Source organism: Podarcis cretensis, assembly GCF_951804945.1.
Source record: "Podarcis cretensis genome assembly, chromosome: 4".
In the NCBI taxonomy this organism is placed as follows: Eukaryota; Metazoa; Chordata; class Lepidosauria; order Squamata; family Lacertidae; genus Podarcis; species Podarcis cretensis.
The window spans coordinates 60914892-60926537 of NC_137173.1; the positions used below are offsets into that span (position 1 = coordinate 60914892).

General features: G+C 41.0%; 1 protein-coding gene across 1 annotated transcript in view; it reads left to right on the plus strand.

Annotated features, from left to right (window-relative positions):
- CFAP47 (cilia and flagella associated protein 47) overlaps positions 1-11646 on the plus strand; it is a 198149-nt gene that overhangs the window by 68250 nt on the left and 118253 nt on the right. Inside the window, exons 38-41 of the mRNA XM_079972197.1 lie at positions 489-639; positions 3415-3503; positions 4563-4649; positions 8687-8769. Coding sequence (XP_079828323.1) covers positions 489-639; positions 3415-3503; positions 4563-4649; positions 8687-8769 — 410 coding nt within the window. The remainder of the gene's footprint in view (positions 1-488; positions 640-3414; positions 3504-4562; positions 4650-8686; positions 8770-11646) is intronic.

Here is an 11646-nt window from a genome sequence, read left to right on the forward strand (position 1 = left end):
GTGGGTGGCTGAGCACACTGCAAAGCGATGTGACAGTGGGGCTCCCATTGCTTTGTGTCTTAATTTTCCCAACATGTCTCTGGGACCCATGTAATACGAGATCCAGAAAAAGAACTCTAGAAGATCTGGTGAAAATAAATTAAATACTAATTTGAACAGAATGCAATGAATTTGGTATATATTTTATCCAGAAATTTATAAATAATTTAAAAATTACTTTGGGTTTAATTTTAATGGTGTACACAAATCTTTCTGTGCCAGTTTTAGTCAGTGGTGTTCTATTCATTTTTTTTTTTTTTACTATTCGGGATTCTTGTTCTAGGGCTTGTAAGGCTTATTTCCCCCCATGCTATTCTGTTGTCAAATATTTATTCAATACATACTTTTACTAGATTTGAAATATCTATTTTTACAATTTTGTGATTTATTCTGGGAAAGTCTTTGCCATAGTGCCATTGCAAAATATATTTCTGTATTTCCTGACTTAGGAGCCAAACAACCATAAATGTGGAGTTTACTAGTCGCTTCCTGCATCCTGCTGAAGCTGTGCTGTTACTTATTACAAAAGCTTTAACCGGAGTCGTTGGTGCTACTATGGCTTTCTCCTTGAAGACAAAGATCAGTCGTATTAAACTTGCTGTAGGTACCATGTGCTTAATGGGTAAACTTGATAAAATCTGTAGTCCATTAGAATCAAGTTTTCATGTGTATTATAGAATAATAGGTCATATTTATTGTTTGTTTCAGATAGCAAACACCCTAAGGTATTATATAGTGAGTCCATGTTTAAAGATCTCTCTATTATTGAAGATGCTGAAATATCTCTTGCATTATTAAAACAGGGCTGAGGAACCAGTGGTCCGTGGTTCAGATGTTTCAGTGGAGCATCTCAATGCACCATGTGCCATCACCTTTTTGCCTAGCCTCCCATTTAACAGGCTTGAAAAAAACCCAATTGCTGTGAGAGGTGTATTTTTTGAGGAGGAGGGATCACAGCTGGGAAGGGAAGAGCTAACACTCCCTGGGCACTGTGGTACCCAGCCAAAAATGGTGCCCCACACCACAAAATGTTAACATGCTTGTTTGAAGCCTAATTGCTGGAGCTGGAGAGCAGCAAGTGTGTGTGTGTGTGTGTGTGTGTGTGTGTGTGTTTGTCCCAATTTTGGCCCTGCCTGCTTTGGTCCTGCTCACCACTGCCTTGCAGCCCCCAGAATATTAACCATGAGGGAATGTGTCCCTCAGGCTGAAAAAAGTTTCCTCGCAGTTGCCAGTTCCCAGGGGTGTCTTATCCATAGAGGCTAGTGGTGCAGGGTGCCAAGTTCTGGAGGGCGCCAGGGAAGAGGTGGGGGCTGGACATGGTGCCTCCCGATATCAGCTCACCCCCCTCGCCTGCCTCCGCCATACCTCGCCGAAGCAGTGCCACGCCGCACCCAGAGCCACCGTTTGCCGTGGCCACCGTGGCACGAAATGGCGAGCTGAGCCAGGAGCCGCCATGTCCAGCCTCTGCCTCTTCCCCACTGGAGGAGCTGCCCTCCACCTGCTGCCCACCTCCTCCAGCCCTGCAAAGCTGGGCGCGCCGCCGGCAGCGCCATCCTCCCTAAAAAAGATTGGCAACTTTGAGAAATGGGGGTGGGGGTGGGGGCAGAGAGCAGAGGGATCTTTGCACCACGGCACCAGGTATGCTTAAGATGGCCCTGCCAGTTCTGCTCATGTGTGAACATGTATCTGTAATGGGGTTTGGGGTTGCTTGTGCGTAAGGCGCAAACTACTCCAAGCTGAGTAGCTTGGTTAAAACTTTCCCCTGGCTGGACAGTCAGTACTCCGTGACTGTCTCAATCACTGGCAGAATCCGTCAGTGGGCGTTTCCTGAATTTCCTCCAACATAAAAGTTCTTTGACACCAAGTCGTCGCCTAGCTTCCCTGCGCGGAAGCTTTCTGCGCAGAGTGGGCGTCCCAAGGGGAGGTCCTGTGCTCTCCCCGCTGGTCTCGCTGGAACAGTCTCGGAGCCTTTCCTCCGAAGCTTCCTCAGCCCCCTCTTTCTCCCTGGCGCCACGTCTATTTCCTTCCCCAGCGGAAGCTCTCCCTCTCTCCTTGCTGGTTCCCTCTCCAGCATCATTGGGGAGCCTTACCACCACCCTTGGCTCCGATGGCAGTTCCCTGACATATCTTACATGGATATTCACAGAAAGTGTTGATTTGGGGAATTAGCAACACTTTTCTTTTGATTCTTGCTGGAGACAGTTGTGCACAAAGTAAATTGCATTGGCTTTGAATACCTTTCTTACTTTGAGGGATTTCAGACTGACCAGTAAGGAGACCATATTAGCATGGTTGCTCTGGAGAGTTAGCAATAACTAAACTGTTGTTGCAGTTGTAATAATATTTATTTATAAAAGAAATATGGTTGAAATGTAAGAAATGCAAGTATAAAATGCTTTAGCGGCAACAAACTGGCACTGAAATGCCTCCAGAGAAACATACAGAAGAGAAAGGGCTAAGAATCCATTGCACAGGATAACCCAGCCACAAGTTGCCTGGAGCACACATTTAGTTACTGTTGCGAAGAAGGGAGAGACCAGAGGCTAGAAAGTTGCTTTATATGGAGTTTGGAGTTAAGAGACATAGAGACTTAGCTTTGCTATGGGAAGAGTGAAAGAATCACGAAGGGTGAAAGGTTATATACAAAGTCATCCTTTTCCCCATCTTGTGAGAATCAGAGGCAGGCAAGGAAATGGAATTAAGGAAAATAGGAAGAGGTAAGAGAATTGAGACTCTAATGTTCACCTTTCTTGTGGTAGACAGAAATCGAAGATGGAAAATGCTTGGCTTCTTTGCTGTAACCTAGAGGTGTGCTTCCAGGAATTGGCAGGCAGCGCCATCAGAGAGAAGGGGTTATTTAGTAAACGGTCTGTGCACAATAGCTGAAATAGTTGGTTATCGGAAACACAAGATGAAACTGCCTCTTCACAACCACTGGCTCATGTGTTCCTTGTAAATCCACCATTTTCTATAAAAAATAGAGTCATTCTTTGGAAGACAGCAGCAGATGCCCTCCTGCAGAGAGCTCCTAGCTAGTCCAGAGGGAATGAGGGAAGTTAGATGTAAGGCTAAAAGTAAAAAGAGAAGGGTCAACTCCCACTGGGTGTGCCAACTCTAGGGAGCCGGTGTTTCTTTGCCCCCCTCAGTATTTGTTGGAAAGGGGCTGTTCCTATGAATATTTTATTGACAGAACTTTACACTTTTCAGAGTGTACATTGCACTGCCATTAACCTGTGTGTGTGTGTGTGTGTGTGTGTGAGAGAGAGAGAGAGAGAGAGAGAGAGAGAGAGAAAACAAAAGGATCTGATTATTTAAAAATATAATTAACTCTGAATTGTGAGCTCTAAGACTAATGCTTTTTTCATTTACTTACAGGGTGTATTAAAATGCAAATCTCCATGTTATGAGCTAAACGAATTAAATCTGCAGGTTATTAGTCCTTTCAAAATGGATGGGCCATTCAGGTATCACATTAGATTGAAATGGTTTGGTTTCTAGGAAGTTCTGTATATTCTTTCCATAATTTTCTGTTCTTGCTTTAAACATGAAAAACCAGTAAATGTCACCATTTACCAGGACACATATAAAATGCTCTGAATTATAAAGAAATGATTGGTTTTCAGGCATGTATTATTAAATTTATCTGTGTTAAATTTTGTAGTTGTTTTAAAGGATTTTGTATCTGAAATATGCAATAATCTGATGACACATTAGCTTTGACTTTTTCTCCCCAAAATGATGCTTTGGCCATAGGCATTCAACTTTTCTGGCTACAGAGTTTTATGTCATTTTATTTGTCTTTAAAAGGTTGGCTAGAGGCTCTACTCACCCTGGAAAAGACATTTTCAGATTTAAGAGTTTTAAAACAGCGTTATAAATTACAAATTAATAAAAACAAACTAGTTAAAAACAATAGTTAAAATGCAATAAAGCATTTAAAACCAGCATTAAAATGCTGATTGGTCAACATCATCTGCACCTAGCATTCCACAGCCTGCCTGAATACAGAGGTCTTAGCTTGCCAGTGGAAAGATAGTATGGGAGGGAGCTACTCCAACTTCTCTTAGGAGGGAATTCCACAATATGGGAGCAGCCACAGAAAAGGCTGAAAGTTATCCAGAACTTTGGGATACCTGGAAGTTTTTGTTTTTATAAAGAAGACATTTCACCACTGCTTCTTTTAGATATGGTGGGACTCTGCCTTGATGTAAAGAAGCATTCCTCACTCCCATTACCCACTCCACCAGTCCCCCAACAGCTGCTTTTATAAGCTGGGAGGGGCATGGGTCAAGAACACCTTGGGTAGGCTTCACCTCTCCAAGGATTCTGTTGTCTAGGTAAAAAGTACATGAAAAAAAAGCTTAGGTTTGGTTATTAAAGTATTTTTGCTAGTACAGAGACTTTGGGATGGGTAGGTCAGAGTTCTTAAAATCTAAGTATTGCTGTATTCCTATTTTTGCAAGTTGTTTGTTTTATTACCTTTAAATATTGTAGGCTTTTTGCTAAACTGGAAATATTTTTAGTGTCATTTTAGTTGAATCAACCAGTTGCATCACTGAGCCTGAGAACTTAGACCAACTCAGCCATATTAAACAAGGTAAAACGAAAAGGTAAGATTTCAAACTTATTAACTCGCAGCTCAGTGAGAGATAATACAGTATAATTCTGTCATATCTTTTCATACTTCCTTAGTTGGTTATTGCACTATGGTAGTTATAGTAGCAGTTTAAATGAAGGAATTCTGTAAGAGTGTAATTATACAGAGGAATGGTACAGGTGTGCATGCATATGCACTGTGTTTCTTACACCCCCATTCTGGTTTAATGAGTGAGAGGAAGGACCAAGCTCACTCTTGTCTTTTTAAAGCAGCAGATGTTCCTTGTGTGTATTGGTCATTATAGAAATAATGAAGCTTGCTAGGTGAATCCTGCCCATCAGCAGAAGCCCTGTGCAAGGGGTTCCACTTGCACAGTGTTGTTTCCCCCCTCTCTTCCCCCTCCCCCACCCGGTTAATTGGCCTGGGGGGTCAGGAGACCCCACAGAACAGCATGTAGGCAAAGAAGAAGGGGATCATTGTGTCTAGCAGGTTGATTTGCTTGCACAGGCGGAACTTTTCTGCTAGCACAACGTGAACTCTATCCAGATGCTTAGAAAGTCGAGGTAACTATAGCTCAACAGCTCCTGTGTGAAGATCCTGTGCGAGCTACCTTGCTGAGGACAAAAGATCCCGTGAAGATCCCGTGTGAGCTACCTTGCTGGGCCAGCTGGCTGCCAGAAATCAAAGGGAGGCAGTGCATGTGTTCTTGCTCTTTCTCAACCAATCACAGAAATGCTCTCCATTGATAGCTTTGCACCAGCGGTTTCTGTGAATGGGGTTTACATTGACATCTCATCTATATTTACTGAAATTCTGCGGTTGAAAAAAATCTTATATATGCACTGAACATTCACTTTGTACCTGATTACGGATGGAATATTTCAGTATTATTAACTCCTGTTATATGTGGTATAGCCATCCTTTCCACAATGGTAACTTTCCATGTGTGAGGTAAAAAGAAACTATCACATTGTACTCAGTAATTTTATTTACCTCACTGTATTCCTATAAGAGGTTTCTGAACTGTTTGAAATAGGTGGAAGCTAAGAAATTCTAGTCCATTGAAAGAGCACCACAAGCGTGACTGCTTTTAAGATCCTCCTAGAATTGGGGGCAGAAGGAAATGCAAGTTGAGAATCCTTGCTATAACCTAAGTTCCTTGGTGTGGTTTACCCATATATGAAAGTCTTCTCTTTGAAGGCAATTCATTAAAATATATGCTGCTGCTGCTGCTTCTTTATAGCCTTTATAACTGATGAAGCTCACATTAACCCCAACATTGCTAATTTCATTATTTGGCTGCAAGGTTTAATTATGGAAAATGTAATCCTGTTCCACAGAGTTAGACGATAGCAAGAAATTAGTGTGGCATGTATGTTCTGCAGCTGATTACTGTCTTGAATAACATACTTACAAAATGACATTAATAGGCATAAATAACTTAGGTCCACAATTTCAGTGGGCCTATTCTGAGTAGAATATACAACCCTAAGTTTGTTTTCTCTTTGCTGTATAATTGCCTTATCAGTTGTGATGGCTTCTAGATTCTGATTCAGAATCTAGACTGAATCTAGACTGATTCAGACAGTGAAATATCAATATTTGTCTCTCAATCCTACTGTGATCAACTGTAGCCAGGAACCAAAGTACAGTATCATGAAATAAGTTTTGTGAAGCCAATAGGCCTTTGGAGCCATTTTTTTTGTGAGCAGCCATTACCCATACTTTTCTTTTTTTACTTTTATGCATGATTGATTAGGTATGATACGGAAACATAAATGCAGTACTGTCATTTTGTATCACTACTCAACCTTTGGTATGGCAGAAAGTCAAAAGCATACTTTAGATACCTTTTTTCAGTTCTGGAACCCATCTTTAGCCCCTAAATGCATTTGGGGATCCACTTTATTATATTTTACCATATGCCTGTATGGTGGCAGTACAGCTGTTAGACTGCAAGCTGGTTCCTGATCCACCAGTTGAAGACTGCTGCTTTAGATACTCATAATATTACCTTACCTGTGATCAGTGTGGAATAATATGGGTTTTAATACTATATAAGATAAAACTAGGAGATTTTACTCAGTTATCAAAAGATCAGAATCTACAGCATAACAAATAAAAAGGGCAATGGGCTATGAACAAGATACAGGATATCAAACACAGGAGTTTCAAGGTTTCACTATGACATTTGTGTTATAGTCTTTTGTTTACATGGATATTAGGAGGCAAGCCAGTCATAAAGAGACAGTATACCTTTTCACATGCAGAGAAAGTATACTGAAAATGAAAATAGCTGCCATAAAGGAATATAAAACTGCCCTAAGGCTTCAGTCCTAAGCTACTTGCTGATCAATTAGACATTTTCAGCTGTGTTTAGGATTGAACCAAGTAAGATCCTTCAGTGACACATGGCTAACCATGAGGTAGTAAGTCATAATCTCAGGGGAACAATTTGAATTTACAATTACAAATTAAAATAAGCCAGTTAACTATATAGAATTGTAATTGAAAGAGCTTAGAGTAACTGAATAGATTGTTGGCTTAGGGGATTCCTTTGAGACTCCAAATAGATTTAGGAATTGCAGATGAGGACACCTTTTCAAATTCAAGGTTACTCCATTATAATAGTTAATGGAATAGAAATTCTTAGATTTTGTGGTCTAAATTAGACATTCAGGTAAATTACTGGGATTAAGACATTTTGCTGGAGGAATTAAAGATCAGCTATCAAGATCAATTACCTCATATTTGTTATACACATGTGATGCTATATTTTTTGCAAGAACATTTAGTGTAACTATTTAGAAAGTTATTTCAGTGAAGGAAACATAAGGGCCGAGATTAAAGAGTCTTAATGAACTAGGTAGAAGATTGGTAGCACATTCACTGAATGTAACATGGCAGTGGCATTAAAATACTGAATACAGTGATCCAGGTGAAGCATTGGACCTGGTCTGAGTACTGTAAAATCAAAAGAGTATTGTGTAAGTGAGTGGAGTCTTCATACCATTTGAGATTAGGTATTGCTATACCTCTTCTTTCTTGTCCTTATAAAGGGTTCATTGAAGTAACTGAGGTCTCCTGTTTTCATGAACAAAATTTAATAGAATTTTGGCCCATTATTAAACGAGAGATGGATGTGCTTATTGGTAAGACTCGGAATAAGTAAAGATGGTTAGCTTTGACCAGTTTTTGAGCTTAGTTGTTAAATGTTTTATCAAGGGAGTAAAGTTCAGTTTTTCTAGTTCAGATAGAGTCTTAGGTATATTCACTCCCAGGTATTTCTGGCCAGTTGTTTTGTGTCAGTTCAGTTGTAGGTTTGGCGGGGTGTGTATACACATCAACTCAGATTTGGTGAAGTTAACAGTGAATCCAGATATCTTGCCACATATAGCAAGTTGGTGCATAATAGCAGGTAAAGAGGCTTTAGGGTCAGAAAGGAGTAGTGCAACATCATATGTGAACATATTGATAAGATGGATTTTTCCAGATAATTCAAAACCTTTTAGATCCTCATCTGCTTTCAGTGCCAAAGCTAAGGGTTCTGTGGCCAGGGCAAGATAGTGTGCTGTTCTGCTTCATGCCCCGGCCAATGGGAAATATCTAAGAGTGTTCCCCATTCACCAAAACTTGGGCCAGTAACCCATAGCATACATCTGAGAGCATATCAACCCAGGATGCACAAATACCAAAGGAACGTCAAATTGTAAAGAGACTGCCAGTTTAAACAATCAAATGCCTTGACTTCATCCAGCATCCCAAGAACAAGAGGTTCTGGAAGTGATTGACCCTTAAAAAATGTATTGAGAATCTTTCTAATAGGCTATGAATCTGACTTGGTCATGGTGGATATGGCTGGGTAAATTTCTTTAAAAGGCAATTGGTCAGTATTCCTGTAAATTAGCATTCATATTAATCAATGAAATAGGTCTATATGATTCAGCTTGTTAAAGTTTGGGTATAACTGTGATAACCGAGGCACACCAAGATTCAGGAATTTGGCCTCTATTCTTTATGTCAAGAAACAGTTTGTTTTTCATTTTTTAGCTCCGAAACTGACATACTGAATAAAAGACATGATGTGATAGGTATAAAAAAATTCTGCAGTCAAGAGGACAGATCAAATGCTGGTAAGCTCTATTTTTAATCATGTTTCTTGTTGGTTTCACAGTTTAATTTGTTAAACTACATATAACATTTTTCCGATTACTTGGAAAAAAACCCTACTATATTTATAAATATTGATTTTTTCGGGGGGAGGCTTATAGTGCTCAAATGTATTTTACCTTTCCCAAAGAGTAACAGTGTAATTCTGTATAAGTCTTTTGAGAAGTAAGACTCACAGAATTAAATGAGTTTTACCCCAGGTAAGTGAGATTGCACCCTAAGGCACTTCTGGCTTGAAGTTGCAGTGCACTGGTGTGGAGAGCAGGTGTGGGGTGGGGGTGGGGGGCAGGAAAAGGAAAGGAGAGGTGGGTTTAAAAGTCCTGCAAGTGCATCCTTTGATCCTATTAAATCTATCTGCCAGGTCTTAGGTCCACTTAAAATATTTTCTAATGGAGCCTTTTCTTTGTGTATCTTTTTGACGGGGTTTCAGCTGAGCACTGAAACAATCATTTTACCAATAATTCTGAGGACCTGCCTTTGCCTATCAGGTTGTGGGTTCATTATTGTTGGCCCTATTTCTCAGTGATGTATTGGGCAGCTGAGCTCCTGAAAGATCAGTGATTAAATTATCTTATTTAAATAACTGTTAGTTCCTTGCAGCTTTTGAAAGAGGGAATATCTCATTTGTTCTTCTGTTTTGTTTTGACATATATTAGATATATGTTTTGACTTAAGACTTTATTTCAAAAAGGAAAAACAATATTTCCTGAAATATATACAGATTCAGAGTGAAAACATAGCTTTGCTCCCAATGTCGATGATTAAGAAAGAACTGCCCTCTCCCTTTCTGCCCTGACTGGTATAAACAAGAGGACTCAGGAAGCAGCATTGGATCTGCCACTCAGCTTCCCTCTAGATAGAATTGCTCTGCCTGCTGTTATCTTTATGAAGGAAAGATTGTTGTCCAGGTTAAAAAAAAAAGCTACTTCTTTAACAAAAAAATTCTGCAGTTGCTCTGTCTTGAATTCGTATGTATTTGTTTTTAAATGTATGTATTTGTTTTTAAGTATGTATTTGTTTTTAACAGTATAACATATTTACTATAACGCATAGTACGTAAAATGGTCTTATACAATATATAGTATATAACATAGATCACAATGGAGAGAAGCTCTTATATTCAGGGATTTGTGTGCATTCAGTGGGATGTTAAAGAAAGCTTTAACTCTAGAAGAGTAGTCACCATCCCTGCCTCTTGTTTTGAACTAACTTTAAGTAGAGGTAGATGTCAGAGAATTCTGATGAAAAAGGAAGCAGAAATTGCTACAGTTTGCATGTGATCAGGAAAATAAATCAGTCAAGTGAATATAATCAGCAAATGATACATTCATTTCAAAGTAAATATCAAAAATAGGCAAAAAAATTATTTAATTTAAGTTACATAATTACTTACATAATCTATGTAAAGGTAAAGGACCCCTGACTGTTAAGTCAAGTTGTGAACGACACTGGGATTGCGGCGCTAATCTCACTTTACTGGCCGAGGGAGCCGACGTTTATCCGCAGACAGGTTTTCCGGGTGATGTGGCCAGCATGAGTAAGCTGCTTCTGGCGAAACCAGAGCAGCACACAGAAACGGCGTTTACCTTCCTGCCGGAGTGGTACCTATTTATCTACTTGCACTTTGACGTGCTTTTGAACTGCTAGGTTGGCAGGAGCAGGGACCGAGCAATGGGAGCTCACCCCGTCGCAGGGATTTGGACCGCAAACCTTCTGATAGGCAAGCCCTAGGCTCTGTGGTTTAGCCCACAGTGCCACCCATGTACATAATCTATGTAGTTTACATTAAATAGCAGACATTGGGATAGTATTTGGCAGAAATCAAACTGCAGCAGAACAGAAATAGCACTGCTTGCTGGCCCAGGTGCAGTGTGGCAGCTAATATGTATCAAGGGCTAATATGTATCAAGGGCTAATATGTGGAGATGAAATAATCACAAGACAATTGCTTTGTGATAAAATGGGCCACAACCTTATTGATTACAGATGTATGTAAGTCTTGGCATAGGCATTGGGTATGTATCCAGAATCACCCAATCTGACTGTTGCTTGATTACTGAGTAGGCATTGGGCAAACCTTAGTCTTGGATGAAGTGGGGTTGTAGTCTCTTCCTGTCCCTCCAGTGCCAGGGTATCCCATTAAAGGGATTCAGGGGGAGTTGATTATATAAGAGGCTCAGGCAGGGGCTGGGGCCTATAAAGGTAAAGGTAAAGGTACCCCTGCCCGTACGGGCCAGTCTTGACAGACTCTGGGGTTGTGCGCCCATCTCACTTAAGAGGCCAGGGGCCAGCGCTGTCCGGAGACACTTCCGGGTCACGTGGCCAGCGTGACATCGCTGCTCTGGCGAGCCAGAGCCGCACACGGAAACGCCGTTTACCTTCCCGCTGGTAAGCGGTCCCTATTTATCTACTTGCACCTGGAGGCGCTTTCGAACTGCTAGGTTGGCAGGCGCTGGGACCGAGCAGCGGGAGCGCACCCCGCCGCAGGGATTCGAACCGCCGACCTTTCGATCGGCAAGCCCTAGGCGCTGAGGCTTTAACCCACAGCGCCACCTGCGGCCTATAGCACTCCTCAAAGAGGCAATTCCTGCAGAGGTCCACTAATTTGATGCAAGTCTTAGGAATCCTCTGCTGCCAAATTGACCCTTGACATCACTTCTGGCAAGTTAATGGTTGCCCAGTGCCTATGCCAAATCTTTTCAACTGCATTCAATAAATCTGTGGCCTTATTTGATCCAAACATAAGTGTGTGGTGTCCATTATTATATGCTGTCAGGGAGGTGGGGAGCAAAGAGCATCAGCATGCAGTTGCTGTGAGGAATTGATCAGAACCACAGGCG